This window comes from Hypomesus nipponensis, chromosome 25 (assembly GCF_054491055.1).
Source record: "Hypomesus nipponensis isolate SF chromosome 25, ASM5449105v1, whole genome shotgun sequence".
In the NCBI taxonomy this organism is placed as follows: domain Eukaryota; kingdom Metazoa; phylum Chordata; class Actinopteri; order Osmeriformes; family Osmeridae; genus Hypomesus; species Hypomesus nipponensis.
Window position 1 is genome coordinate 2,634,836 of NC_140385.1, and position 15,422 is coordinate 2,650,257.

General features: G+C 51.0%; 1 protein-coding gene across 1 annotated transcript; it reads right to left on the reverse strand.

Annotated features, from left to right (window-relative positions):
• Nucleotides 1–1,162: 1,162 nt before the first annotated feature.
• LOC146221752 (mucin-17-like) lies at nucleotides 1,163–5,481 on the reverse strand. Its single transcript, XM_084691996.1, has 8 exons — nucleotides 5,355–5,481; nucleotides 5,045–5,175; nucleotides 4,810–4,872; nucleotides 4,208–4,379; nucleotides 3,866–4,027; nucleotides 3,539–3,630; nucleotides 1,412–1,566; nucleotides 1,163–1,297 (listed from the first exon to the last, which is right to left on the reverse strand). Exons 1-8 carry the CDS (start codon nucleotides 5,462–5,464, stop codon nucleotides 1,253–1,255), a joined length of 930 nt encoding a protein of 309 aa, XP_084548122.1. The 5' UTR covers nucleotides 5,465–5,481; the 3' UTR covers nucleotides 1,163–1,252.
• Nucleotides 5,482–15,422: the final 9,941 nt, after the last annotated feature.

Below are 15,422 nucleotides of genomic sequence, written 5' to 3' on the forward strand. Positions count from 1 at the left end.
TGAGATTGGTAACCAGCGACTCTTGATAGGAGCCTATCAAGCTTTGCCTGCCACGGCATGTTTTTATGGTTCTTTGTTTGATCGCTGTTGTCATGCTGTATTGTTGTGATGTGTCAACCAAGGTCAGATATTTTTATACCCTTCCTCCTTCCTGGGGTAATCATTACCTCCTAAAGTATATGATCAATTGTGTCGGAGAAAGACGGTTTTGTCAGACCTTGAGCGTTGGATGGAATAGTTTTTTTCAGTGTCTTGTTCCTCATTGGTCTGACTGTTGAATAGCGAGTCTCAACAACTGTAGCTGTTCACTAACAGACATAAGATCTGTACCCAGAATGTTCTAAAACAGTTAAAATAATAATTTCATGGTTCAAATAAATAATTGACATCCTTTTTATTCAGAATAGATTTGGTATTATTTAAAGTTTGTGCAATGGCCATAGCTCCCGCAGCAGTGTACAGGAAATCGATGGTAATAAAATCAACAAAGAATGATACAGCATTTCCATCACACTGTACAAGATAATAAATGTACAAGATAATATATTTCATGGTGTGAGTTAATCCTACTTAAGGTTTTTACCGTTTGTAAACAATAATGTATGTCCTGATCAGGGCCGTAGGCACAGGCCTACCCGAAAACAAAAACCACCGGGTGCACATCGCAAAGTAAATCAGAAAAAAAAAAAAACTGAAAAGATGCCTATCCATATTTTTCTAGGCCTACCCCAAAATATTTTTCTGGCTACGCCCCTGGTCATTATGCATTCCACCAAAGCAATGTCTTTGGTTCGATCCAATATTAAAACTAGAAATGTGTTCATCTCTGGAGGAGGAGATCCCTCTCTGAATTGCTCCTCCCAAGGTTTCTTCAATTTTTTCTCCCGTTGGGAGTTTTTCTGGGAGTTTTTCCTTGTCTTCCTTGAGGGTTTAGGTTGGTTGAGGGGCAGTTCTATGGGCGTATGTGAAGCCCTCTGTGACATGCTTGCGTGTAAAAAGGGCTATACAAATACATTTGATTTGATTTGATTCATAGGCCATATACTGTTACTCTAGCTTTACAATAAATTAAGCATATTTAGGATAACCAAGTTTATGATATGGTTGATTTAACCCTGAAACCACAGACATACAGTCCAGAACCTAGAAATATTCCTGTGATGTCATCATTATTGTGATGGGTAATGTAACTTAGAACTGTTGTGATGCACACAAGTGAGGTACTGTGTAGTGTTGTTGGGTGCAGCTGAAGTTACACTTCGGATGAAGTTTTTATCTGAGGTCTTTGAATCCTGATCTGTGGGAACACAAGAAGGAAAGTTACCTGCCTTTGTCTGTGTGTGTCTGTCTTTGTTTAAAGTGTGTGTGCGCGTGTCTGTCTATGTCTGTTCTGTATGTCTGTTCATCCTACCGGCTGGTTGTTAAAGTTGTAGGGATTGAGCGGAGGCTGAGCAGAGCTGGAGGATTCTGGGTAGTGGGCACCCTGCTGAGAATTGTCCGACGAAAGGGACCCGCCAGACTGCTGGTAAATGTTCACCTCTTCCTCGAACGTCGTGTTATTAGCCCCTGGTAAAGAGAGACAGGGGTGTTATTAGCCCCTGGTAAGGAGAGACAGGAGTGTTATTAGCCCCTGGTAAAGAGAGACAGGAGTGTTATTAGCCCCTGGTCAGGAGAGACAGGGGTGTTATTAGCCCCTGGTAAGGAGAGACAGGGGTGTTATTAGCCCCTGGTCAGGAGAGACAGGAGTGTTATTAGCCCCTGGTAAGGAGAGACAGGAGTGTTATTAGCCCCTGGTAAGGAGAGACAGGGGTGTTATTAGCCCCTGGTCAGGAGAGACAGGAGTGTTATTAGCCCCTGGTCAGGAGAGACAGGAGTGTTATTAGCCCCTGGTCAGGAGAGACAGGAGTGTTATTAGCCCCTGGTAAGGAGAGACAGGAGTGTTATTAGCCCCTGGTAAGGAGAGACAGGAGTGTTATTAGCCCCTGGTCAGGAGAGACAGGAGTGTTATTAGCCCCTGGTAAGGAGAGACAGGAGTGTTATTAGCCCCTGGTCAGGAGAGACAGGAGTGTTATTAGCCCCTGGTAAGGAGAGACAGGGGTGTTATTAGCCCCTGGTCAGGAGAGACAGGAGTGTTATTAGCCCCTGGTCAGGAGAGACAGGGGTGTTATTAGCCCCTGGTCAGGAGAGACAGGAGTGTTATTAGCCCCTGGTAAGGAGAGACAGGAGTGTTATTAGCCCCTGGTAAGGAGAGACAGGGGTGTTATTAGCCCCTGGTCAGGAGAGACAGGAGTGTTATTAGCCCCTGGTCAGGAGAGACAGGAGTGTTATTAGCCCCTGGTCAGGAGAGACAGGAGTGTTATTAGCCCCTGGTAAGGAGAGACAGGAGTGTTATTAGCCCCTGGTAAGGAGAGACAGGAGTGTTATTAGCCCCTGGTCAGGAGAGACAGGAGTGTTATTAGCCCCTGGTCAGGAGAGACAGGAGTGTTATTAGCCCCTGGTCAGGAGAGACAGGAGTGTTATTAGCCCCTGGTAAGGAGAGACAGGGGTGTTATTAGCCCCTGGTCAGGAGAGACAGGAGTGTTATTAGCCCCTGGTCAGGAGAGACAGGGGTGTTATTAGCCCCTGGTAAGGAGAGACAGGAGTGTTATTAGCCCCTGGTAAAGAGAGACAGGAGTGTTATTAGCCCCTGGTAAGGAGAGACAGGGGTGTTATTAGCCCCTGGTCAGGAGAGACAGGAGTGTTATTAGCCCCTGGTCAGGAGAGACAGGGGTGTTATTAGCCCCTGGTCAGGAGAGACAGGAGTGTTATTAGCCCCTGGTAAGGAGAGACAGGGGTGTTATTAGCCCCTGGTAAGGAGAGACAGGAGTGTTATTAGCCCCTGGTCAGGAGAGACAGGAGTGTTATTAGCCCCTGGTCAGGAGAGACAGGAGTGTTATTAGCCCCTGGTCAGGAGAGACAGGAGTGTTATTAGCCCCTGGTCAGGAGAGACAGGGGTGTTATTAGTCCCTGGTAAGGAGAGACAGGAGTGTTATTAGCCCCTGGTAAGGAGAGACAGGAGTGTTATTAGCCCCTGGTAAGGAGAGACAGGAGTGTTATTAGCCCCTGGTCAGGAGAGACAGGAGTGTTATTAGCCCCTGGTAAGGAGAGACAGGGGTGTTATTAGCCCCTGGTCAGGAGAGACAGGGGTGTTATTAGCCCCTGGTAAGGAGAGACAGGGGTGTTATTAGCCCCTGGTAAGGAGAGACAGGAGTGTTATTAGCCCCTGGTCAGGAGAGACAGGAGTGTTATTAGCCCCTGGTAAGGAGAGACAGGAGTGTTATTAGCCCCTGGTAAGGAGAGACAGGGGTGTTATTAGCCCCTGGTAAGGAGAGACAGTAGGTACAGGATCAGAATCTAGCTAGATCTTCCAGGTATGATTTCATACAACGTCACAGCGAGTCCACACTGGATATTTTACTGTCTTAGTTTATGATTTACAGACACCGGCCAAGTTTCGGACCGAGGGACGATGTTGAGTGAATGTGGGAGTTATTAATACCTTCGTAAGGCCCTGCTGGTCGTCGAGGCGGGGGCCACTCAAAGTCATCTTCAAGCCAATCATTCACTATCTGCTCCTTGACGTCCTTGTTTCTAGAGGGGCCGAGGGTAGGAATGAGGAAGAGTTGACAAGGAGGGGAGGGGATTGAGGAGGGAGGGGGGGGAGGGGGGGGAGGGGGGGTGAAAGTGTATTCTCTCACCGTAAGGCTTTTACTTCATGGTTTGAAGAAGACATTTTTTATGTGACAAACCACTGTTATATTGCATTACGCCACACCAGGTGACACAGTATGTAACAGTCAGCAGGCTGTCTGTCAGGCTGGCTCACCTCCTCTGTCTCTGCTTGGAGAGCAGCATATAGGCAGTCAGGACCCCCACCAGCACCACCAGCACCAAGCCCGTCACACTCATCCCCACGTAGAAGCCAATCTTGTTGATGGGGCGGTTACACTTGGAGCCCATGTACCAAGTGGATCCTGTATGGAGACAGCTGAAACACAACGCCAATGCTACACTGTTAGTGTGTGTGTGTCTGTGTGTAGTAAAGTGAAGCACACACGTGTGGGTGTGTGTGTGAAAGGTGTTAAGGTGTGTGTGTGTTAGTGTTAAGGTGTGTGTGTTTTGGTGTTAAGGTGTGTGTGTGTGTATAGTTGTAAAGTGAAGCACATACGAGCACTGGGGTCCTTCAGCCGCTGAGACAGCACAGGTGCCGTCGTTGTCACATGTGAAGGGATCAGGGTGTCCAGGATCGCACTTATTCACACACTTCAGTATGCCACTCATGTTGACAGCAAGATAGTGCTCTGCATGCTCCGGGTTCGAGACAGAGACTTTACACACAGCTGAGAGAGAGAGGGAGAGAGAGAGAGAGAGGGGGAGAGAGGGAGAGAGAGAGAGGGAGAGTGAACAAGAGATAGAGAGAGAGAGAGAGAGAGAGAGAGAGAGAGAGAGGGAGAGAGAGAGAGATAGAGAGGGAGAGTGAACGAGAGAGAGAGAGAGAGAGAGAGAGAGAGAGAGAGTGAACAAGAGAAAGATCCGGGGCATAGGTTGGTTTACATGTGGCCAGCTTTGTTTAAACACTGCGGCCGTTTACATTTTTTTTTTGTGATCAAACGTCGGGACAGATTTCCCATTTTCAGAACATGTGAGGAAACCTTTGTCCCTGGTCGTAAGAATGATAACACACTGACTATTTCTCACACACACACACCCACACACTGATTCTTCTATCAATCTTGAACATGCCGTCGCCGTATAGTTATTCTTACTTACCTGTTAGATCCAAATCTTCTTTTTCTGGTTGTTCTGTACTGGTTATGTGGAACCCAGGACAACCTAGAGTGATTATTAAGAGTAGGAGATTAGGTTTGGTAAAAAAACACAAACATTCTACATGAAGCTGCTGTTTTTTAAATGGCCTTAAATCATATTACATACTGTGATCCCAATAATTACCGGTCATAAGAATAAAATGTATAAGTCCCTTGGTAAAAATAAATTTGTTTACCTGGCGTGACATCAGAACAGGTTTTGACATCTTTTACGGCAGTCTCAACTTGCTCAAATAAAGTGTTGAATTCAGTCTCTGCCTGTGCGGAATTGTTAACCTCCAAAACAACGTTGTGTTCGACTCTTACACTGGATGTGAGGAAAATGTAAAAATAACTAAGTATTGTAAAATCTGTATCAGTAATAGTTTAAACCATTGACCTTTTCAATACTGTTTCAAGGAAAATGTCTTAGGGTATTACCCTAATTCTGAAATGCACATTGTGTTTGTGGTTGTTCTATCACTATAATCTTAGTTCATATATTACCCATTGTTTTCCATCCTGACATAGCTTAAGGCCCCATCTTCAATCTGATAAGGTAGGGAATAACAGCCAACGTCAGTGAAATATTTTGACATCAACACAATTGTTTGCATGAAGATTTAGATGTGTGCACAACCCTTACGAATGGCTTGATAAAGTTACCATGGTTACCTTGTCCGACAAGTTGTCATGTGTCGCAGATCTTCTGAGTCTGGTTGCCGGGCGGCTGTTTGTTCAGGGAAGAAGGAAGTGACATCATGTTTTTTTATTTTAAAAGACATTGAATACTTATATTTAAATATATATTAAAAATATTTAAATTTAAACACCACCGAATTTGTTGGTTTTGAATTCACCTCTTTAAAAATACATTTATTTCAATGTAAAGAAAAGATTTCTGATCAAAAAATTCAAGGTTCTGAAATTCCGGTTGCTCGAATTCGAAATAGTAAAATTAAGAACCCCCCAACCAGAAAAAAAACATCAAGCATCGAAATTCAAATTGAATAAAATTCAGGCTGCTCAAATTCAAATGGTAAAATTTTGATGCAAAAAATTCTAGCCGAAAGAAATCTGAGAAGGGCTTGCTTGTCTGAGACCGGACCGCTCTCCTTAGACCCCAGGCTGTGATTGGATGACTGACTCAGACCCCAGGCTGTGATTGGATGACTGATCTCTTTCCTCAGACCCTAGCCTGTGATTGTATGACTGATCTGCATGCATAACTGCCTGCAGCTACACCTGGATAAGAGGGTCCTGAGGAGAGACGTCTGCAGTTGGACCCTTCTCGGAGAAGTGAGATGGCTCGATTACATTCAGGCTTGATTGCCTTATCTATCCTTGATATCACAGCAGGGGCAGTTCGAGAATAATATTCATGGGGTGGCAAGAGGGTGGCAGGAGATTTTGAGGGGAGGCATCATGTGGCAAAAGTGTGTGAGATAAAAATGTGAATATTGAATATTGAACTTCAAACAAACTTTACCACGGTCATTTTTGTGGTTGCTTTCCCAAAGCATTCACTAGTTAACGTTATTAACCTCAATTCAACAGAAAAAGTAACGTTGCAACTCCGTTAGCCCTGCACTTATCTAATTATTCGTAGTCATTAATAGATAATTGCTTAACACCTTATTCCTCCGGTGTGGTCTGCTGTCTGTGCTGACGATTACCTCCTTGAGTTGGAGCCTTCTATGGTCAGTTCGCGGCTTCCTTGTATTCAACTGAAAGCCACTTCGGTGGCGGTGGGGGGAGGGTGGATGGAGTTGTCTAGTGCTGCATTCACTTGCAGTCGGATATTAGAAATTCGCTCTCGCAAATGTCCAATGAGCCACAACTTTTCTTTGTTTTCAAAGCTGCCAACTGGGGTGGCAGCTGGGGTGGCTAGGCTATTTTTAGGGTGGCAGTTGCCACCCCATGCCACCCTGGTAGATTCGCCCCTGTATCCCGGATGTTGGAATTTGAATTTTGGGGGATCTGAATTTCACCATTCGAATTTGAGCGACCTGAATTTTGTTCTATTTGAATTTCTGAAGCTTGAATTTTTTGGATCTGAATTTCACTGTTCGAATTTGAGCAACCTGAATTTCCGAACCTTACATTTTTGGATTTTAATTTGTTATTACATTGAAATAAATGAATACTTTAATTTAAAGAGGTCCATTCAAAACCAACCAATTTTGATAATGTGTTTAAATGTCAATACAAAGTATTCAATGCCCTTTCAAATTCAAAACATTGTCACAGATTTCTTTTCTCCATACAAATTAAAATCAACTTGAATAACTTTAAGCATTGATCATGATGTCTTTTTATCGCAACATTCGATATGACAACGCTGCGACGGATTCCAAGCTTTACATCCTGCCTCTTCTAGCCTGATGTTGTCATACTCATAATTCTAGTCATAATATAAGTCTGAAACCGCTCCGTTGGGCTATGAATATGGGGCGCGTTTCAACCGAACCCGTAAAAAAAATGCCTCTTAGCTAAATCGGATAGACCTACAACCAATCAGAGCAACGTAATATGTTGTTTGTTGAAAACAAATTCAACCGAAGCGCTCTTTGGTGACGTTGTTGATTACGTTACTGTTGATCATCTGTCCATCATCGTATAAAGCCCGCCCTGACAATTTGATTGGTCCGAACAGCACCTGTTCGGACATACTTTTTCCCAACTTAACCCAACTTTGACCTAACTTCCCGACCAATTTTTTTTGTGGGTGCAGCTAAGTTGGGCTGGCAGCCAGGCAACGCCTCTCCGCTGATGATCGTTAAATTGTGTAATTAGACAAAGCATACTTTCAGGTTTTACCTTTTTACCATTTATAATGTTGTAGCACGTTTCCTTGTGAATAGGGGACGTTACCTTAAATTGGTGACATTCACTGATTTGAAGTTTTGAATCCTCTTAACGTAATAAATCTCCATCTGAAACAGCAACGCATGCAGGGTTGAACACTCATGAATACATAGCCTACTGGAAATTGTATTTCTTTGTTATGGTAAACTTTTTTAAGTGGTTACTTACATCTGTTGTGAAATCTTCAACAAAGTTCTTGTATTCTGTAGATTCCTTATTTTCGAATTCTGGTATGAAAGGCTTATCTACTTCCATTTTGACTAACGCTGACCTCTCAATTTTTTCTTAAAACCAAACCAAAATAAGTTATTAAAATCGTTGAAAAGTACAATACAGTGAAGATTTTTTCAGTTAATCACTTTGTCCTTATTGAGATAATTGATGAAATTATACAAACATTTTGACAATGTAATGAGTGTTTATCAGACAAAATGGCCAACGTACTTGGTGAAACAATGTCAACAATGTCTTTGCATGTTCTGCCTTTATAATTGTCGGGGCAGATGCAACTTTCTCCGTTAGGGTTTGGAGTTCCACCGTTTTCACACCTTATAGGGACTTTTGTTGTTGTAGCCGGGCTGGTGCTTGTAAGTGAATGTGTTGTAACAATATTAGCAGTCGTTGGTTTATCCGTAGTTACAACAGGACTGGTGGGTTTATCCGTAGTTACAACAGGACTGGTGGGTTTATCCGTAGTTACAACAGGACTGGTGGGTTTATCCGTAGTTACAACAGGACTGGTGGGTTTAGCCGTAGTTACAACAGGACTGGTGGGTTTAGCTGTAGTTAAAACAGGACTGGTGGGTTTAACTGTAGCTGTTGCTGCTGTGTCAGGGCTGGTCTGCTCCGCTGTGGTTCCGGCAGTAGCTGTCGCTAATGTGTCCTCTGTGGTTCCGGCAGTAGCTGTTGCTGCTGTGTCAGGGCTGGTCTGCTCCGCTGTGGTTCCGGGTATAGCTGTCACTGCTGTGTCAGGGCTGGTTTGCTCCGCTGTGGTTCCAGGAATAGCTGTCGCTGCTGAGTCCGCTGTGGTTCCGGCAGTAGCTGTTGCTGCTGTGTCCGCTGTGGTTCTGGCAGTAGCTGTTGCTGCTGTGTCAGGGCTGGTCTGCTCCGCTGTGGTTCCAGGAATAGCTGTCGCTGCTGTGTCAGGGCTGGTTTGCTCCGCTGTGGTTCCAGGAATAGCTGTCGCTGCTGTGTCCTCTGTGGTTCCGGCAGTAGCTGTTACTGCTGTGTTAGGGCTGGTCTGCTCCGCTGTGGTTCCGGCTGTAGTTGTCGCTGCTGTGTCAGGGCTGGTCAGCTCCGCTGTGATTCCGGCTGTAGCTGTCGCCGCTGTGTCCGCTGTGGTTTCAGTAATAGCTGTCGCTGCTGTGTCAGGGCTGGTCTGCTCCGCTGTGGTTCCGGCAGTAGCTGTCGCTAATGTGTCCTCTGTGGTTCCGGCAGTAGCTGTTGCTGCTGTGTCAGGGCTGGTCTGCTCCGCTGTGGTTCCAGGAATAGCTGTCGCTGCTGTGTCAGGGCTGGTTTGCTCCGCTGTGGTTCCAGGAATAGCTGTCGCTGCTGAGTCCGCTGTGGTTCCGGCAGTAGCTGTCGCTGCTGTGTCAGGGATGGTCGACTCCGCTGTGGTTCCGGCAGTAGCTGTTGCTGCTGTGTCCGCTGTGGTTCCGGCAGTAGCTGTTGCTGCTGTGTCAGGGCTGGTCTGCTCCGCTGTGGTTCCAGGAATAGCTGTCGCTGCTGTGTCAGGGCTGGTTTGCTCCGCTGTGGTTCCAGGAATAGCTGTCGCTGCTGTGTCCTCTGTGGTTCCAGGAATAGCTGTTGCTGCTGTGTCAGGGCTGGTCTGCTCTGCTGTGGTTCCGGCTGTAGTTGTCGCTGCTGTGTCAGGGCTGGTCTGCTCCGCTGTGGTTCCGGCTGTAGCTGTCGCCGCTGTGTCCGCTGTGGTTTCAGTAATAGCTGTCGCTGCTGTGTCAGGACTGGTCTGCTCCGCTGTGGTTCCGGCAGTAGCTGTCGCTAATGTGTCCTCTGTGGTTCCGGCAGTAGCTGTTGCTGCTGTGTCAGGGCTGGTCTGCTCCGCTGTGGTTCCGGCAGTAGCTGTTGCTGCTGTGTCAGGGCTGGTCTGCTCCGCTGTGGTTCCGGCAGTAGCTGTTGCTGCTGTGTCCGCTGTGGTTCCGGCAGTAGCTGTTGCTGCTGTGTCAGGGCTGGTCTGCTCCGCTGTGGTTCCGGGTATAGCTGTCACTGCTGTGTCAGGGCTGGTTTGCTCCGCTGTGGTTCCAGGAATAGCTGTCGCTGCTGAGTCCGCTGTGGTTCCGGCAGTAGCTGTTGCTGCTGTGTCCGCTGTGGTTCTGGCAGTAGCTGTTGCTGCTGTGTCAGGGCTGGTCTGCTCCGCTGTGGTTCCAGGAATAGCTGTCGCTGCTGTGTCAGGGCTGGTTTGCTCCGCTGTGGTTCCAGGAATAGCTGTCGCTGCTGTGTCCTCTGTGGTTCCGGCAGTAGCTGTTACTGCTGTGTTAGGGCTGGTCTGCTCCGCTGTGGTTCCGGCTGTAGTTGTCGCTGCTGTGTCAGGGCTGGTCAGCTCCGCTGTGATTCCGGCTGTAGCTGTCGCCGCTGTGTCCGCTGTGGTTTCAGTAATAGCTGTCGCTGCTGTGTCAGGGCTGGTCTGCTCCGCTGTGGTTCCGGCAGTAGCTGTCGCTAATGTGTCCTCTGTGGTTCCGGCAGTAGCTGTTGCTGCTGTGTCAGGGCTGGTCTGCTCCGCTGTGGTTCCAGGAATAGCTGTCGCTGCTGTGTCAGGGCTGGTTTGCTCCGCTGTGGTTCCAGAAATAGCTGTCGCTGCTGAGTCCGCTGTGGTTCCGGCAGTTGCTGTCGCTGCTGTGTCAGGGATGGTCGACTCCGCTGTGGTTCCGGCAGTAGCTGTTGCTGCTGTGTCCGCTGTGGTTCCGGCAGTAGCTGTTGCTGCTGTGTCAGGGCTGGTCTGCTCCGCTGTGGTTCCAGGAATAGCTGTCGCTGCTGTGTCAGGGCTGGTTTGCTCCGCTGTGGTTCCAGGAATAGCTGTCGCTGCTGTGTCCTCTGTGGTTCCAGGAATAGCTGTTGCTGCTGTGTCAGGGCTGGTCTGCTCTGCTGTGGTTCCGGCTGTAGTTGTCGCTGCTGTGTCAGGGCTGGTCTGCTCCGCTGTGGTTCCGGCTGTAGCTGTCGCCGCTGTGTCCGCTGTGGTTTCAGTAATAGCTGTCGCTGCTGTGTCAGGACTGGTCTGCTCCGCTGTGGTTCCGGCAGTAGCTGTCGCTAATGTGTCCTCTGTGGTTCCGACAGTAGCTGTCGCTGCTGTGTCAGGGCTGGTCAGCTCCGCTGTGATTCCGGCTGTAGCTGTCGCCGCTGTGTCCGCTGTGGTTTCAGTAATAGCTGTCGCTGCTGTGTCAGGGCTGGTCTGCTCCGCTGTGGTTCCGGCAGTAGCTGTCGCTAATGTGTCCTCTGTGGTTCCGGCAGTAGCTGTTGCTGCTGGGTCAGGGCTGGTCTGCTCCGCTGTGGTTCCAGTAATAGCTGTCGCTGCTGTGTCAGGGCTGGTTTGCTCCGCTGTGGTTCCAGGAATAGCTGTCGCTGCTGAGTCCGCTGTGGTTCCGGCAGTAGCTGTCGCTGCTGTGTCAGGGATGGTCGACTCCGCTGTGGTTCCGGCAGTAGCTGTTGCTGCTGTGTCCGCTGTGGTTCCGGCAGTAGCTGTTGCTGCTGTGTCAGGGCTGGTCTGCTCCGCTGTGGTTCCGGCAGTAGCTGTCGCTAAAGTGTCCTCTGTGGTTCCGGCAGTAGCTGTTGCTGCTGTGTTAGGGCTGGTCTGCTCCGCTGTGGTTCCGGCTGTAGTTGTCGCTGCTGTGTCAGGGCTGGTCTGCTTCGCTGTGGTTCCGGCAGTAGCTGTCGCTGCTGAGTCCGCTGTGGTTCCGGCAGTAGCTGTCGCTGCTGTGTCAGGGCTGGTCAACTCCGCTGTGGTTCCGACAGTAGCTGTTGCTGCTGTGTCCGCTGTGGTTCCGGCAGTAGCTGTTGCTGCGGTGTCAGGGCTGGTCTGCTCCGCTGTGGTTCCAGGAATAGCTGTCGCTGCTGTGTCAGGGCTGGTTTGCTCCTCTGTGGTTCCAGGAATAGCTGTCGCTGCTGTGTCCTCTGTGGTTCCGGCAGTAGCTGTTACTGCTGTGTTAGGGCTGGTCTGCTCCGCTGTGGTTCCGGCTGTAGTTGTTGCTGCTGTGTCAGGGCTGGTCTGCTCCGCTGTGGTTCCGGCTGTAGCTGTCGCCGCTGTGTCCGCTGTGGTTTCAGTAATAGCTGTCGCTGCTGTGTCAGGGCTGGTCTGCTCCGCTGTGGTTCCGGCAGTAGCTGTCGCTAATGTGTCCTCTGTGGTTCCGGCAGTAGCTGTTGCTGCTGTGTTAGGGCTGGTCTGCTCCGCTGTGGTTCCAGCAGTAGCTGTCGCTGCTGTCTCAGGGCTGGTCTGCTCCGCTGTGGTTCCAGGAATAGCTGTTGCTGCGGTGTCAGGGCTGGTCTGCTCCGCTGTGGTTCCAGGAATAGCTGTCGCTGCTGTGTCTTCTGTGGTTGCGGCAGTAACTGTTGCTGCTGTCTCAGGGCTGGTCTGCTCCGCTGTGGTTCCAGGAATAGCTGTCGCTGCTGTGTCCTCTGTGGTTCCGGCAGTAACTGTCACTGCTGTGTCAGGGCTGGTCTGCTGCGCTGTGGTTCCAGGAATAGCTGTCGCTGCTGTGTCAGGGCTGGTCTGCTCTGCTGTGGTTCTGGCTGTAGTTGTCGCTGCTGTGTCAGGGCTGGTCTGCTCCGCTGTGGTTCCGGCTGTAGCTGTCGCCGCTGTGTCCGCTGTGGTTTCAGTAATAGCTGTCGCTGCTGTGTCAGGGCTGGTCTGCTCCGCTGTGGTTCCGGCAGTAGCTGTCGCTAAAGTGTCCTCTGTGGTTCCGGCAGTAGCTGTTGCTGCTGTGTTAGGGCTGGTCTGCTCCGCTGTGGTTCCGGCTGTAGTTGTCGTTGCTGTGTCAGGGCTGGTCAGCTCCGCTGTGATTCCGGCTGTAGCTGTCGCCGCTGTGTCCGCTGTGGTTTCAGTAATAGCTGTCGCTGCTGTGTCAGGGCTGGTCTGCTCCGCTGTGGTTCCGGCAGTAGCTGTCGCTAATGTGTCCTCTGTGGTTCCGGCAGTAGCTGTTGCTGCTGTGTCAGGGCTGGTCTGCTCCGCTGTGGTTCCAGGAATAGCTGTCGCTGCTGTGTCAGGGCTGGTTTGCTCCGCTGTGGTTCCAGGAATAGCTGTCGCTGCTGAGTCCGCTGTGGTTCCGGCAGTAGCTGTCGCTGCTGTGTCAGGGATGGTCGACTCCGCTGTGGTTCCGGCAGTAGCTGTTGCTGCTGTGTCCGCTGTGGTTCCGGCAGTAGCTGTTGCTGCTGTGTCAGGGCTGGTCTGCTCCGCTGTGGTTCCGGCAGTAGCTGTTGCTAAAGTGTCCTCTGTGGTTCCGGCAGTAGCTGTTGCTGCTGTGTTAGGGCTGGTCTGCTCCGCTGTGGTTCCGGCTGTAGTTGTCGCTGCTGTGTCAGGGCTGGTCTGCTTCGCTGTGGTTCCGGCAGTAGCTGTCGCTGCTGAGTCCGCTGTGGTTCCGGCAGTAGCTGTCGCTGCTGTGTCAGGGCTGGTCAACTCCGCTGTGGTTCCGGCAGTAGCTGTTGCTGCTGTGTCCGCTGTGGTTCCGGCAGTAGCTGTTGCTGCGGTGTCAGGGCTGGTCTGCTCCGCTGTGGTTCCAGGAATAGCTGTCGCTGCTGTGTCAGGGCTGGTTTGCTCCTCTGTGGTTCCAGGAATAGCTGTCGCTGCTGTGTCCTCTGTGGTTCCGGCAGTAGCTGTTACTGCTGTGTTAGGGCTGGTCTGCTCCGCTGTGGTTCCGGCTGTAGTTGTTGCTGCTGTGTCAGGGCTGGTCTGCTCCGCTGTGGTTCCGGCTGTAGCTGTCGCCGCTGTGTCCGCTGTGGTTTCAGTAATAGCTGTCGCTGCTGTGTCAGGGCTGGTCTGCTCCGCTGTGGTTCCGGCAGTAGCTGTCGCTAATGTGTCCTCTGTGGTTCCGGCAGTAGCTGTTGCTGCTGTGTTAGGGCTGGTCTGCTCCGCTGTGGTTCCAGCAGTAGCTGTCGCTGCGGTGTCAGGGCTGGTCTGCTCCGCTGTGGTTCCAGGAATAGCTGTTGCTGCGGTGTCAGGGCTGGTCTGCTCCGCTGTGGTTCCAGGAATAGCTGTCGCTGCTGTGTCAGGGCTGGTCTGCTCCGCTGTGGTTCCAGGAATAGCTGTCGCTGCTGTGTCTTCTGTGGTTGCGGCAGTAACTGTTGCTGCTGTCTCAGGGCTGGTCTGCTCCGCTGTGGTTCCAGGAATAGCTGTCGCTGCTGTGTCCTCTGTGGTTCCGGCAGTAACTGTCACTGCTGTGTCAGGGCTGGTCTGCTGCGCTGTGGTTCCAGGAATAGCTGTCGCTGCTGTGTCAGGGCTGGTCTGCTCTGCTGTGGTTCTGGCTGTAGTTGTCGCTGCTGTGTCAGGGCTGGTCTGCTCCGCTGTGGTTCCGGCTGTAGCTGTCGCCGCTGTGTCCGCTGTGGTTTCAGTAATAGCTGTCGCTGCTGTGTCAGGGCTGGTCTGCTCCGCTGTGGTTCCGGCAGTAGCTGTCGCTAAAGTGTCCTCTGTGGTTCCGGCAGTAGCTGTTGCTGCTGTGTTAGGGCTGGTCTGCTCCGCTGTGGTTCCAGCCGTAGCTGTCGCTGCTGTCTCAGGGCTGGTCTGCTCCGCTGTGGTTCCAGAAATAGCTGTCGCTGCGGTGTCAGGGCTTGTCTGCTCCGCTGTGGTTCCAGGAATAGCTGTCGCTGCTGTGTCAGGGCTGGTCTGCTCCGCTGTGGTTCCAGGAATAGCTGTCGCCGCTGTGTCCTCTGTGGCTCCGGCAGTAGCTGTTACTGCTGTGTTAGGGCTGGTCTGCTCCGCTGTGGTTCCGGCTGTAGTTGCCGCTGCTGTGTCAGGGCTGGTCTGCTCCGCTGTGGTCCCGGCTGTAGCTGTCCCCGCTGTGTCCGCTGTGGTTTCAGTAATAGCTGTCGCTGCTGTGTCAGGGCTGGTCTGCTCCGCTGTGGTTCCGGCAGTAGCTGTCGCTGCTGAGTCCGCTGTGGTTCCGGCAGTAGCTGTCGCTGCTGTGTCAGGGCTGGTCAACTCCGCTGTGGTTCCGGCAGTAGCTGTTGCTGCTGTGTCCGCTGTGGTTCCGGCAGTAGCTGTTGCTGCGGTGTCAGGGCTGGTCTGCTCCGCTGTGGTTCCAGGAATAGCTGTCGCTGCTGTGTCAGGACTGGTCTGCTCCCCTGTGGTTCCGGCAGTAGCTGTCGCTAATGTGTTCTCTGTGGTTCCTGCAGTAGCTGTTGCTGCTGTGTCGGGGCTGGTCTGCTCCGCTGTGGTTCCAGTAATAGCTGTTGCTGCTGTGTCAGAGCTGGTCTGCTCCGTTGTGGTTCCAGGAATAGCTGTCGCTGCGGTGTCAGGGCTGGTCTGCTCCGCTGTGGTTCCAGGAATAGCAGTCGCTGCTGTGTCAGGGCTGGTCTGCTCCGCTGTGGTTCCAGGAATAGCTGTCGCTGCTGTGTCCTCTGTGGTTCCGGCAGTAGCTGTTACTGCTGTGTTAGGGCTGGTCTGCTCCGCTGTGGTTCCGGCTGTAGTTGTCGCTGCTGTGTCAGGGCTGGTCTGCTCCGCTGTGGTTCCGGCAGTAGCTGTCGCTGCTGTGTCAGGGCTGGTCGACT